Genomic DNA, 14,644 nt, shown 5'->3' on the forward strand with positions numbered 1-14,644 from the left:
TTTGCTCAGAAACCATTTGTTGCATAGAAAAATTGTCTGAAAAATAGTTGCAAGAATTACATTGTTAAAGAAAAATATATTTACAAAAAAATATGTTATGTTTTTTTTTGTATTTTTGTGGGCACTTGAAACTATACAATCCTTTCAGTAACAAGTTCGGCATATAACAATCATCTGTGAGAAAACAATTGTTCACGCGAACAAGGACTACACAGTCTTTCAGCAGTGAAACTCAAGGTTCTCGATCAGCTAAAGCTAGAATTATATTTATTAGCGTATTTTTGATCATTTTTATCAAAACTTACAATTTTGTGTAGGCTCGTATTTTTAGGTTGGAATTTAGATCCGTAGATTTATTTAATAGTTTTACTGTACTGTTTTACTGTAAGATTTACATTTAGTTAAGGTTTAATTTGTAATAAGAGTATTATTAAGATCAACTTACGTTTACAAATATTTTATATAATTGAAAATTAGATCGAACTTGCCAAATACTGTATTAATGTGTATTAATAAGAGAAACGTTTTCTGCCACACTTCTAAGCATCTCTGATCTTCCTTTTTTTTTATTGACAGTGAAGTTTTATTTCCGTCTGTCAAAGACCGTTTTTTGATGTCGACTGCGCAGGGATCGAATACTCGATCGAGGGATTAATTTCCGATAGCGACGGGCTCAGCGTTGCCAGAAGCTGCGGCAACATTCCCGCCCCCGTAACACTGCGTGACCGAAGCAGTTTTACCTTGAGATTTGACGTCTAAAAGTGCTAGCTTGCTTACTGGTCTTCTGAGAAATCCTGTGCTCGTCTGGACTGTGGCCTGTCGCGCTTTGCCATCTGAACTTAACGGTATCGCAGATATAAGACCTCGTATCCAATTGTTCCTTTTAGCACTATCCGCAACAAGAACTAGATCCCCTACTTCAATGGGTTTGGTATCGCCGAACCATCTTGTTCGTCTACAGATCGTTGGGAGATACTCTTTCAGCCATCGATGCCAGAAAATGTCGAGCTGATGGCGAATCTGATTCCAGCTGTTCAAAGATGCATCTTGTTGATTTACAAACCTAACTGCTGGCTGCTTCACTCCCTTGGAGCTGCCAAGTAAAAAATGATTCGGCGTGAGGGCCTCCTGCTCAGTTGTTTCCAAGGGTGGATAGGTCAGTGGCCTAGAATTTACTATACTCTCTGCTTCAATTAACAATGTCAAAAACCCTTCATCATTTAACTTTCTTCCCGTATCTATACTCTCGATCGCTGCCTTAACGGATCGCATCATCCTTTCCCAAACTCCGCCCATGTGTGGGGCCGAAGGAGGGTTGGAAAGCCACTTTGTATTAGCATTTGTAAACGCCTCCGCCATGTCACTTTTGATTTGCCGCATAAGTACCCTTTCCGCTCCTACAAAGTTGGTACCGTTGTCGCTATAGACTTCGAGAGGAGCTCCACGACGACCGACGAAGCGACAAAAACATGAAATGCAACTATCTGTGCTTAAACTATACGCTATTTCGAGGTGCACTGCTCTGATCGTCAGGCATGTGAACAGTGCCACCCAACGCTTAGCGTGACTACGTCCGATTTTGGCCGTCACTGGACCAGAACAATCCACCCCGACGTGAGAAAAAGGACGTTCGAAGAAGGCCAGCCTGGCAGCTGGTAGGGGAGCCATCCTCGGAGTTGTTGGTTGTGATTTGTAGATTTTACACCATTGGCATAACCGAGCCGTTTTTCGTACAGCTGCCCGAAGGTGGGGAATATAAAATTTTTGTCTTACCTCATTGACGGTGGTCTCAAAGTTTGCATGGTGGTTTTCTCGATGATAATTGTCTAACAGTAGGTTTGTCAACCTGTGTGTCTTCGATAAAATTATGGGAAATTTCGTGTCGAATTCGGTATTTGCAGCTGCGCCTATTCTTCCGTCCACTCTCAGGATACCGTGCTCATCCAGGTAAGGGGAAAGCTTGTATATCGAGGATGCTTTCTCCACCCCGCTATCGCCTGCCTTCAACTGTGCTATTTCATCAGGAAATGATTCATTTTGACAAATGCTCCACAGTGTGTTTTCAGCCTTCTGAAGTTCCTGGGTGCTCAACAACCCTTGATTCCGGTGCTGCTTCGTGGTACAAGCGTTATTTATAAATCTCCACACGTATGCAACCGACCGAACAAGCCGCACCCACCGAGAGAATCGTTCGAATTTTATTATTGGCTTGCGTATAATTACTTTGTGCACAAAACATGATCGCAATTCTTCTACCGTCTCGAATTTAACGTTGCTTTTTTGGATTGGCCATTGCTGTTCTGGGTACTGCAGAAATGTTGGTCCGCGAAACCTTTCTTTTTCCGGCGACAAACAGGGGCCATGACCCCACTTTGTGGCTTCATCAGCAGTGTTCATTTTCGTCGGTACCCATTTCCACTCCTGAGTTTCGGTAAGCGTGAGTATTTCACCAATTCGACAAGAGACGTATTGCCGATATCTGCGAGCGTCTGACCGGATCCAGGCTAGTACTGTACTAGAATCCGACCAGAATATTCTTTTGTCGATTGCGTAAGTGTGATTATCACCCACGAAACTTGCTAGCCGAGCACCGAGAACGGCTGCCCTTAATTCTAGACGAGGTATGGATAGTGGTTTAAGAGGTGCAACTTTCGCTTTCGCCGATATCAAGACACAAGATATAGTTCCATCAGCAAATATTATTCGGTAATATGCAGCAGCGCTGTGGGCCTCCTCGCTTGCATCCACGAATGTGTGAAGTTGAATAGAGCGTATCGATCCTGAAGGAGTTCGGCCAATGAAGCATCGAGGAAGCCGAATATTATCGATATGGCATAAATTGTCGGTCCACTTTCTCCATAAGTCAAATGCCTCATCTCCAATTTCTTGGTCCCAGCCTGTTCCGCAACGCCATATCGTTTGCATTAAAATCTTGCCGTGAATTATGTATGTAGCCAACAAACCAAGAGGGTCGAATAATGACATAACGCATCGTAATACCTGTCGCTTGGTTGGTCGACGGCCCTCGCCAATAATTTCTGAAATATCTTGCTGCATTTGAGTTGAGAAAGCCAATTCGTCTTCGGTAGGTAGCCACAGCATGCCGAGTACTCTTTCAGCGCCGTCTCCCTTTTCTAAGTCCAGATTTTTAACCGCCGGAACAACTGTTTCTCCCAAATGTCGCAGTACTGCTGGAGAGTTGGAACGCCAACCACGTATGTCAAACCCGCCTCTGCTATGTATAAGTTTAACTTCAGCTGCCACTTGCATGGCTTCTTCTTCGGTGTCAAAACTATCCAACAAGTCGTCCACGTAATGACACTTCACCACGGCCTCTGCAGCGCGTGGAAACTCAGCCGCGTATTCTTCAGCGTTTTTATTTTTGATATATTGCGCGCTGCACGGTGAACAACTAGAGCCAAATGTTGCCACATCCATAAGAAAAACATCCGGTTTCTTGGTTGTATCTTCCCGCCACAAAAAACGCTGTGCGTGTCGATCTTCAGGTCTGATACGAATTTGGTGAAACATTTGGCGTATGTCACCACTTATTGCTATGGGTTTTTTGCGGAACCGAATCAAAATTCCTGGCAGAGATGACAACAAATCTGGCCCTTTCAGCAAAAGTGCGTTTAAGGAAATGCCGTCTACCTTGGCCGTGGCGTCCCAAATCAAACGGACTTTTCCGGGCTTTTTGGGATGGGTCACAATTCCCAGTGGTAAGTACCAACATCTGCGAGGATCAGCGGCCACCAATTCCACGTCTGATGCACGTTTTGTTTCAGTGCAGGGTCTCGAGACATTCTCCGCTCTAGGCACTCCAGCCGGCGAAGAGCCATGTGATAACTTTCCGGGAATTCGAATTGATCATATCTCCATAAGAGCCCTGTCTCAAACCTTCCATCCGTGCGTTTAGTAGTGTCTCTTAAAATATTTTTTGCCCTCGTGTCGTCTACCGATTCCAGTTCCATCAATGGCTAAGTGCCAATATCATCTATCTCGAAATGCATTTTGACCAGGTCGTGTAGCTCGTTATCTGCTCTAGTGTCTGAAACGTAACAGCAGACACCTAAAGGCTTCAAAATGCCATTGCGTCCGCCTCCGTGAACGCACCAACCGAGACGAGTTTTTGTGGCCACTGGCTCTCCCAGCCGTCCCTCACGACATTAAGCGACAACGATAGGTTTACCTGATCCAAACCGATAAGCACGCGTGGCACTGCATTTTCATAGCGAGAAATCGGCAACCCTTTCAAGTGAGGGTACTGCTGAGCAAGACTGAACGGGTCTAGAGATTGCACCGGCAGTTTTAATTCAGATACGGTCCTGGCTGACTGGATACCATAGAATTTCGTGCCAGCCAATCCCGATATTTCAAGTGAGATCTCTTTAGAGTCTGATTCACATCGTGTTACATCCCCGGTCCATTTCAAATAAAGAGGCTCCGTTGGTCCGGTTACGCCTAACTCGTTGGCGACTGACTGCTCTACCAACGTTAGAGATGAACCATCGTCTAAAAACGCGAACGTGTTCACCGTCGCTGATTTACTTCGCAGAGTTACAGGGACTATCCGGAAAAGAACTTTTGACTCAGTATCGCGATGCGAGTGGCTCTCAGCAGTAGTGGGTTTTGCTTTATTCTCAACCTTCGAATGTAGCAGCGGGTGGTGCTTGAATTCACAACCGTCGATCCCGCATTTAACTGCCAACCGACATCGATTTCTCCCATGTGAATTGAGACAAGTACGACAAAGTTTTAGGAAATGAATTTTATTCCAGCGATTTTCTACAGTGAGACCATGGAACTGTTTACAGTCCTTTATTCGGTGGTCCGACTGATTACAAAGAACGCAGTTCTTTGATACACCCGTGATGATACTGGTTGTTGGCTTTTGTCCGTCACATGAGCTGTGTGTATTTAGTAGCACTTTCTCCTTCGATTTATTATTTCTTCGATCACCCAGACGTCGATCGTTGGAGCAGTTAATTAGCTTGGTTACATGACTAGCAGCTGTAACCATTTGTGACATGTAATCGGCAAAAGTCTGTAAGGTTACATTTGGGCTATTTTGCTTATGCATTCCCCACTGGAGCTTTAGCGATGTTGGTAATTTATCTTCCAGCTCCTGTAATAACGACGGATTGTTCAAATGTGCAATTTCACCGGAAGCTTGCAAATGATCGCAGAGCCCCTGAAGTTCTACCCCGAAGTCAATCAAGGTTTCAAGACGTTCCATCTGAGGCGGTGCCATCGTGCGTACTCTGTTCAACAAAGTGGATATGAGCAGTGCTGGTCTACCATAGAGCAGTCGAAGGGTTTCAATAACTTGAGGCACGGAGGCGGGTAACAACAATCGACTGCGCACAGATTCTCGTGCGTGGCCTTTCAAAGACCGTTGTAATCTAATCAGATTTTCGGCATCACTGAAGCCACAGTTTTCTGTGGTGATGTTATACTGGCTAATGAAAATAGGCCATTCTTCCGGGTTGCCATCGAAATCCGGAAGGTCCCGGGACATTACTCGACGAGCTGCTATTTGCGATGAGGAAGGCCCCATCTCTAGGGCGCTCAATTGGTTTATTAAATCCGGTTGCAATGCAGTGGGCACTTGTTTGTTTGCACCCAACGGGCGCGAGCTTTGTTTTAACGGTAGCGCCCTTTTAATTTTTGCACCATGGCGTGATGCCCTTGGTGGAAGTTCAACTTCTTGCGACGGTGTATATCGAAACGGTAACGGTCGAATCTCAATGGTAGCGGCATCCGATAAGGCACTAGCTGGTGGCGTGGGGGGCATCGGGTTGGTTGAGCGTTTGATAGAATGTTGCGGTGGTAAATCTGACGTAATATTCGGTCTGGAGAGCGCATCTGAAGGAAGAGAATTTGCATTTGTCCCTCCGCTTATCGAGCAGGTTGAAACTGAGCTCATTTCCATACGAGAATTTCGATTGGGGGCTTCCAGATTAGATGCCTTCGTATGTACGACCTTTGGTGTACTAGTATTAGGCTCTACTTGTCCGTCATTCAGTTATCGCTCACAACACTTTCTGTTTCATGTACCTCCTGCCGTTCCAATAGATCATATTTTTCTTTAAGGAACGTTTTCTCCAGTTCTTCCTCTTCTAATATTTGATTTCTCTCCTGATCGATCCGCTTCTTCTCGATCGCTTTCTCCAGTTGAAATCGCTTACGGCGAATCCGTTGCTCCTCTTCTAACCTTTTCTGCTCCAATACCTTTTGTACTGAAATTTTGGAAGATCGGCTGCTCACACTAATGGGAAGGCAACCGCTGCACTCCCAACAACGATGTTCTACGGATGCTGTGACGCCAGCACATTTGAAGTGATACCACTCGGTACACTCGTCGCACTGAACCATGTCATCTGCCCAGTCTGGTCGATCACAAGCAGCACAAGCACTCGCATTTATGCCGTCATCCACCTTATCATTGTTTGCCATTCTAGACAAAAATTCTTTAGTTAGTTCACGCGAACAAGGACTACACAGTCTTTCAGCAGTGAAACTCAAGGTTCTCGATCAGCTAAAGCTAGAATTATATTTATTAGCGTATTTTTGATCATTTTTATCAAAACTTACAATTTTGTGTAGGCTCGTATTTTTAGGTTGGAATTTAGATCCGTAGATTTATTTAATAGTTTTACTGTACTGTTTTACTGTAAGATTTACATTTAGTTAAGGTTTAATTTGTAATAAGAGTATTATTAAGATCAACTTACGTTTACAAATATTTTATATAATTGAAAATTAGATCGAACTTGCCAAATACTGTATTAATGTGTATTAATAAGAGAAACGTTTTCTGCCACACTTCTAAGCATCTCTGATCTTCTTTTTTTTTTAATGACAGTGAAGTTTTATTTCCGTCTGTCAAAAACCGTTTTTTGATGTCGACTGCGCAGGGATCGAATACTCGATCGAGGGATTAATTTCCGATAGCGACGGGCTCAGCGTTGCCAGAAGCTGCAGCAACAACAATAAATAAATAATAACTCAAAATGCCGCGAAAAAAACTTTTATTTTTGGTTAAGGAGATCTCTTCGCTTCTACTGTCTTCACATTTAAAATATCCATTTCGATAGAAAAATCTTTCACTGATATCTTTACTGTGCGTCTAGAATGTTGTCGCAACCAATGATATGAAAAGATCAGCCATTTGTTTTCAAAGTTGAGAAAAGGCAGTTTCAAATTCAAATTATTTTACTATTTTGTGTTTTCTTTTGCGCTTAAAATTTTATTATTTCCGAAAAAAAAGTCGCTTTGATTGAACGGCATTCTATAGCTTTTGAAGTATACAAAATATTAATGTAGGCTTTTCCTAACATTTATATTGAAAACTCCTAAAACAAAACAGTAGAAAGTGGAACACTCGTCAGATTAACTCAATTTCTTTTAACATAAATCTCTGAATATTTGTGATGCAGGCTTATCACTATTGGAAGTGGTCTTATAGCTGACCAATAACATTAGTCCAGTCCGATACCACACTTCGTATGAAGCGTACAACCGTACTGGGATTTGATCTCCAGATTACAGAGGGTTCCAGTAGCCCTCTATCGAAGAACTTACACTGCCTATAATCGCATATCAGTCCCATCTGGAAAATCATCGAGTTGAGAAAACAGCGCTTGAAGATATTTTTCTAGTCTTGTGTATTTCATCTGTTTGGGGTGGGTTATTCCAATTTTTTTGTCATAATGTAATGAAATAGACCTCAATCATAACTTCTACATTAAAGAATTGCCTTTTTCATGAAAATTACAATGAAAAATAAGGAAGAGACTTATATGCGATTATTTAGGCCATGGAGTAACAAAATAATCGCATACCAGTCTCACTTTCAACCGCTCGGTGTAGGAGTAGTCATATTTTTTTCAAGTATTTTAAATATAGGCAGATGTTTAGGTTTAAGATGGGACAATTGACCTCACATTTTTTTCTGACTTTTTCAAATAAAACATACTTTTTTGTTTCCTTGATCGATAGTAGAGCAAGAATCTGATATTTAACTAAAAAACGATGAAAATCCATATGGGACTGGTATGCGATTATAGGCAGTACAGTGTTCAATGTTTTAGTTATAACTTTATTTTTTCAATATTAAACAACAACATATTTATACAAAATGTAGATAAATTTACATCACGGCCTCCAAAAGTCCACCCTTGGCTTCAACGCACGCCTTCAATCGTTCAGGGAAATCATCGACGATGGACGATAGTTCTTCCACAGATATGGCATCCCAGGCTTTGGTTAAACTAGCTTTCAAATGATCCAATGATTTGTGTAGTTTAATACAGGCTCTGGATTCAAGAATAAACCAAACGGAACAGTCCATTGGATTTAAATCAGGAGAGTTTGAAGGCCATTCATCTTGAGTTAAATATCTCGGAAAAAGTCTTCTACAGAGTTCCATGGAGCCGCGATGGAGCCGAATTTTGTTGTAATGTCCATTTAGTTTTACCGAAATATACACGTGCCCAAGGTGCCACTGTGTCGGTTAAAGGCTTTTGGTAAACAAATTGATACACTCTTTTCAATTAATACTAAGGGGGTTTTACCGGTAGCCGTAATTCCCCTTTCGGCAAAAGCTGACGTTCATTTTGGTGGTTATGAAATTGCTCCACAGTGAAAGATTTCTCATCGGTGAATGAAATTGTGCGATAGCGTCCATCGCTTAATACTTTCAACAGAATCTTCGATTTTCGGTGCCGATTTTCTTTCATTCTGTCATTTAGAGAATGATTTTTGAAAATTTGTAACAACGTAATCCTAAATCCTTGTAAGAAATAGTTCGTACAGATTACGGGTCAATTTTTAATTGTTTTGCCATTTTTCGAATTGACTTTCTAGAATCACGGTTAATCCGGTGACGAATAATTATCCGGTTCCTAGGGGTCGTAGCAGTTTTTTTCTGCGTCTTCCTGAACGGTCCTCTAACTTTCCTAGCTTATTATATCGTTTTAGAGCGTCTCTAATGGTTTATATAGGCATTTTTAACATACTAGCGATAGCTACTGGACGATTTTCTTGTTTATACAACTCAATCATCACACTGCATAATGGACTTGACTTTATTATGACACTTTATACTCACTGTTTCAAAGGAGATTTCGTGGTTTTGTTTACACATAGCCAAGGTTAAAAATTGTATAAGTAAGCTCATTTCAACATCTGTCAAATCATAGTTATACACTGAAACGAAAAACACGGATAATTATTCGTCACCCTACGTACCCTTGCAAAAAATTGCAGGACATCGACATAACCGATGTTACGAGTCTTCTTTTTCCAAGGAACATGTAGGGGAACTGCTCCATTATTCATCTCAGCCCATATATTCATCTCATAATACATGTAAACACAAATGAAAACAGGAAACAACGCATTTTTCCCTTTTAAACCAATCTGCTAATCCATGTAATGGATTCTTCTTAGTTCACTTTAGATTCCTCATAAAGTATAATCCCCAAAAACTCACTTAAAAGCACTAAATTTGATATTATAGTCGGGCATCTGCACTCGAAAACTCATTACATTCAATAACCTATCTCAGCAAACAAAATCCGCGCATCGTTCTATACGGCTACAACGGGACTCGTTCAGCAGCCAACCAAAGTTTTTTTCATCACTAGCGGTCCACTTTTTATTTCATTCACTAAACAAAATCACTCACTACACTCAGAACACTTCAATCTTTGAAATGTTCACCTCAAATTTCCTAAAACAAGCTTGAATTAGCAGAAATATATGAGATGAATCTCTACAATTCCTAAATTTCAACTGTATGTATTTTCGTCGGTTTTCACTGCGTTGAAGGACATCAAGAGTTGCCAAATCAGTTCCTGTTAATACGAGAAAATCATACTGAAAATATTAAATTATTCCGCCATGATTGACATAAATCTACAGCACTGTAGTGGTTACCTAGGTTACCAGTTTTGCTCATCAAGAACTGCAGCGGATATCTAGGTGACCTACTACGATGGGATGCGGCTACGATCATTCATGATAATGTGTTTCATCATGATAAACAGTGTGAAGAATGCGATTTTGCTTCCATATGCCGAAGAAAACATGCCACTTTGCTGGATCTCTATGCAGTATAACGATCCTAAACAAACAGCATTGAAAACACGTAGATGTTTTTTAAACGAAAATAAAAAATTATTAGTTTGACCAGCGCAGACTCTTAATTTAAATCCTTCAGAAACTCTATGGAAGATTGGGAAAGTCTAGGTTAAAAAGCATCATCCAAAGAATAAAACAGACTTATGGAACGCCGGACAGGCAGCGTGAAATGCTAGTTCAGCTTCTACTCGTGAAAACCTGGTGGTAAACATACCCGGAAGATTGAATATGGCTTTACAAAACAAAGGACAAGCCACAAAATTTTGAAAGTGAGTTTTGTAACGTAAAAGGTCACTTTGCTAACGATATGTAGAGAAATAAAGCTAATTTGGATTGTTTTGTATATATATTTCAATAGTGTATTTATTTTTGTCGCCACTTTAAAAACACTAACTCACGCATAAAATTTTCGGAATCACCGACAAAGAAATTTCTCCAGTTATTCCTTTGTTCTTCTTTCAAAAAGAGTGTCTGCAGATCTTAATGACGTAACATAACACCATACAACAATTAAAATCACTGCGCAAATACGAAAAATCATCCAACACTGCAAGTGTATTTATTATTTTCTCCATGACTCTATATGGTGGCTTTTTTTGATGATTTTACAATACCTAACGAGTGTTTCACGAAGGAATCCTTAAACGATTGCACTCGGGCGATCGCAACGATTCTTTGAAATGGTGGTTGCTTGTAGGCAAAATTCGGCTATTCCACGTCGTGCTTTTTCAATGATATAGGGTAAATTACCAATTCTCGTCAGTCTATGTCGATTGTAATGTTTTAAACTGTCTTCCTTCTTTAGTAAGTTGCCTTATTTCATCTGTTATTGACGTAGGACTACGTCTAACCGCACTATACCGAGATACATTCCGCGAAAACTAAAACCAAGATGTAACGACGGAATGAAAGATTTCAAACGGTTATACTGATGTAACCACATGATGGACCACAATAATCGATATGTCGTTGGATTGATAAAATGATGGACAATTTTGTGATTCTTCAATTTTCATTATCACTTCATTGTTAAACAGTGAAAATTGAATAAAAGTTTCAAGGTCGAATTTTCACCAACAACGTACCAATCATATGCGAGCACGCCTGGCACAGACTTCATGAATAGACACCAACTGCCTGCAGTGATATCCTGTACAGCAGTGGCAAAAAAAAAATTTGACAGAATCTCCCCTTCCCAAAGGTCAACTAATGTTAGCTTCCATCAGCCTAGACTAAATTGATGTCTTGAAGGTAAAGCTTTTTCGGAAAGTTCGTAACCACCTCCACTACCAGACAGTTTTACGTTCTGCTGTTAACAAATATGTTAATGTTAATAAAACTGATGTCTTGAAGGAGAATATGATGGCACAGGCAACAGTACTGCACCAAGTAATGTATGAACAGAGCGCTGGTTCCTCGTCGTCTATCAGTGCAGGAAAACATGATATTCATTTTTGTGCAGTCAAGCCAAGTGAAAACTACATTGCCACTGTTGACGCACAGTGGGGCGTGGAACACAATCGAATTGCCATTTGAATTGTCTTCTTCTTCTTCTTGTTTCGTATAGCAGCAAATATCAGAATTCAATATGGTTTTTCGGATGTCGCAAAATAGGCTGCGCCGCCGGGGACAACAAAATGCGTTGTTTATTTTTGAACTCTACACTCTGCCTTTTTTTAGATTTATTTAAATAACTGAATATAGGGTATTTAAAAGACAATAGAAAACCAAAATGCTCCGTACAGATCTTTGAATAGGTAGTTAAACGAGCTGTACTGATGATTATATTTTACTAGCTAAATGAATTTAGTCCAATATGACAATACTAGTTGCATCACGCGGTGGCGGTTTAGAGGAAAACCAAATTCATTTCATCTTGATATTAGAGTTCCGACGTTAGTGTTTGTATTTTTCAATTGAAATTTTTTTGAATTAGCATTTGCAAGAAAATATTACTTTCCATAACCTTACTTGTAATTGAACAACGCTATGCAAACATTAATTGCTGAGGCTAATGTTGTGCATCACTCTAGCCCAGTTTATTTTCGAAGATAACGGACATATAACTTTCAAATATGGTATCTTCGTTGTTCTTTGGTATCTTGAAACTGATCAATTTTTTTTCTGATTGATTCTGTATACTGATAAAATGTTTAAATTGACCTGAATTGAATGTTAACATGTTCATAAAATTCTATGTCAATTTCAAATTTTCTGTGAATATACATTTTCTACTTAAACTGTAATTCGTTATCGATATTTTTTCCACGAGCTTGTAATTACAGGAAAAAAATTTATGTGACATCTTTGCCGCTTTGTGATCGGTGAGTGAGCCAACTTTAACAAGACAAATAGGTATAGGAGGAAGTTTAATTTCTACTAAATCGTACTCAATTAAATATTTTATAGAAGGTTGCCTTTTCGCGCATTAAAGAAAATTCGCTGTATTAGAATGAAAGGTATTCATCAATGGTCCAGAAACCAAATTTAGGGGAAAATCAAGTATCTAACTTTTTTATTTTTGTAGATAGAAAACCTTGTTTTACAATTTTACAGCTCCAGTAATTTTAAGTAACTTTGTAAAATAAAGTTTTTTTCTAAAACATTGCTATAGAGCTCTAGACCCAAATTTTCTCCTAAATTTGGTTTCTGGACCATTGTGAATGTTAAAGAGAATATTTTTTCTTCTAAGATAGAGTGCTGCAAAGAAATAATCAAAATACAGACCCCGTTCGATTTTGGCAACACCTCAGAATTTTTTCTGTTGCCAAAATCGAACCATGCCAATAATGAACGGTTTTTTTCATGACTTTTTTGACTTTTTAAATGGTCAAAGACGACCTTAACAGTAGAAATGGCCACCAATGAACTAGTTTTAGTTCCAAGTCGTTGGAGGTGTCGCTTGATGAATTTGGGCTGACGACCTAGATACTTGATATAACCACCGGAACCAAAACATCTTCCTTTTGGAAGATGTTGAGCTTAAATTGGTTAAAATAAATCAAGCAAACTACAAAAGTAAAACGAGCTTAAATCAAACATGGTTTCAAAATAAAATTATAAAATTATTGTAGTCCTACGTCAACTATGCGGTCGTGTCTTGGTTACCACCCTCCTACTATTTTCATAGCATACTTTTCTACTTTTAATCTTATTGGAAATATTAAGAATAGACACAAAAAGTTCAACAGAGCTTCTGAATTTAATTGTGAAAAAGCCACTCTTACAGTTCCTTTTTGGTCAAGCCCTTTTTTTTGCAGTCAGCATTGCGTTCAGTTCGTCAGTAGCAGAGAGAGAAAGATAGCTTGTAAAACTATACTCGTTTCATCTAGTTTCATTGCTATGAGTTGCAAATAAATGTTCTTCGTTATTCCACCATTCAAAGTATAAGTAGAATTCTGACTCCATAAGTTGTACGAGCAAATTATACTAGTGATGTCATATTTGTATTTTTGTATATGTATTTACTACGTTTCTGTACACACGATTGTCGAGGGGTTTAACAGATGTTATCGTTTGCTGTGTGAGAACAAAAGGGATCGAGAAATTTGCGCAGTGCGCAGCGTGGCTCCAAATTTACCGCGAAATATGTTTGTACTCTAAATCTGATTACTATATTTTTGATTTATATAGTATTTTTTTTGTGTACGAATACGCAAATAGCAATAAGAGTTTTTGCAATTTAATAAACACCAACACATGGTTTCACATGTCATAAACTCTAATAAAAAAAGGATAAGGTGCGTTTTGCAACAAAAACAGTTCACTTTTGTTTTGGCAACAAAAACACCAGTAGCATGCCGTTTACACATAGTTTAGTTAATGAGAAAAAAAAGTTGCACACACACACATGCATATATACATACATACATACAGGAAATGCTCAACTCGTCGAGCTGAATCGATTGATATACGACATTTGGTCCTTCGGAGCACTTTCATACCTTAAGTTTTTGCAGTGATTGCTATACCTTTCTAGGAGAAAGGCAAAACTTTTTGAGTTTTTCCAAATCTGTTTTAGGGGTCTTTTATTGGAACGAGTATAAAACAACGCCGTATCATCTGCAAAAAGTCTTGTTATTTTAACTTTCACAGATCATCTATAAATATCAGGAAAAGCTTGGGGCCTATATTGCTTCCTTGAGGGACAATCGGTCGTAATGCTTCGAACACCATTCATAATAACAAATTGTTACCGATCAGACAGCTAACTTTTTATTAAATCGCTGGCAACACTTCTTATTCCATACCGATCAAGTTTATTCATGTGATAAATGACATTCATTTTTGAATCCTGCTGCCTGTTTACATTATTCAATGGTTGCTATGAAATGAGCGGTCAATAATATTATTGAAGATAGCGTGATTCCGCATTGTTATAGCTTTATTTTGGCTCGAAGCATTATTTTTAGCCAATATGATACCGCCCCGATTCGTTCAAATATCAATTCACGATCTGCTGTGTACATCATTCAGCGACCTAAGAACAAAACCATTA

The 14,644-nt window shown here is 39.4% G+C and overlaps 1 protein-coding gene across 1 annotated transcript; it reads right to left on the reverse strand.

The window, feature by feature from the left end:
• Nucleotides 1-651: 651 nt before the first annotated feature.
• LOC129725531 (uncharacterized) lies at nt 652-3,531 on the reverse strand. The gene has a single exon (XM_055681486.1). The coding sequence runs from the start codon at nt 3,529-3,531 to the stop codon at nt 652-654; it is 2,880 nt and encodes a 959-aa protein (XP_055537461.1).
• Between the last annotated feature and the right edge of the window lie 11,113 nt (nt 3,532-14,644).

The sequence above is a fragment of the Wyeomyia smithii genome, chromosome 2 (genome assembly GCF_029784165.1).
Source record: "Wyeomyia smithii strain HCP4-BCI-WySm-NY-G18 chromosome 2, ASM2978416v1, whole genome shotgun sequence".
In the NCBI taxonomy this organism is placed as follows: domain Eukaryota; kingdom Metazoa; phylum Arthropoda; class Insecta; order Diptera; family Culicidae; genus Wyeomyia; species Wyeomyia smithii.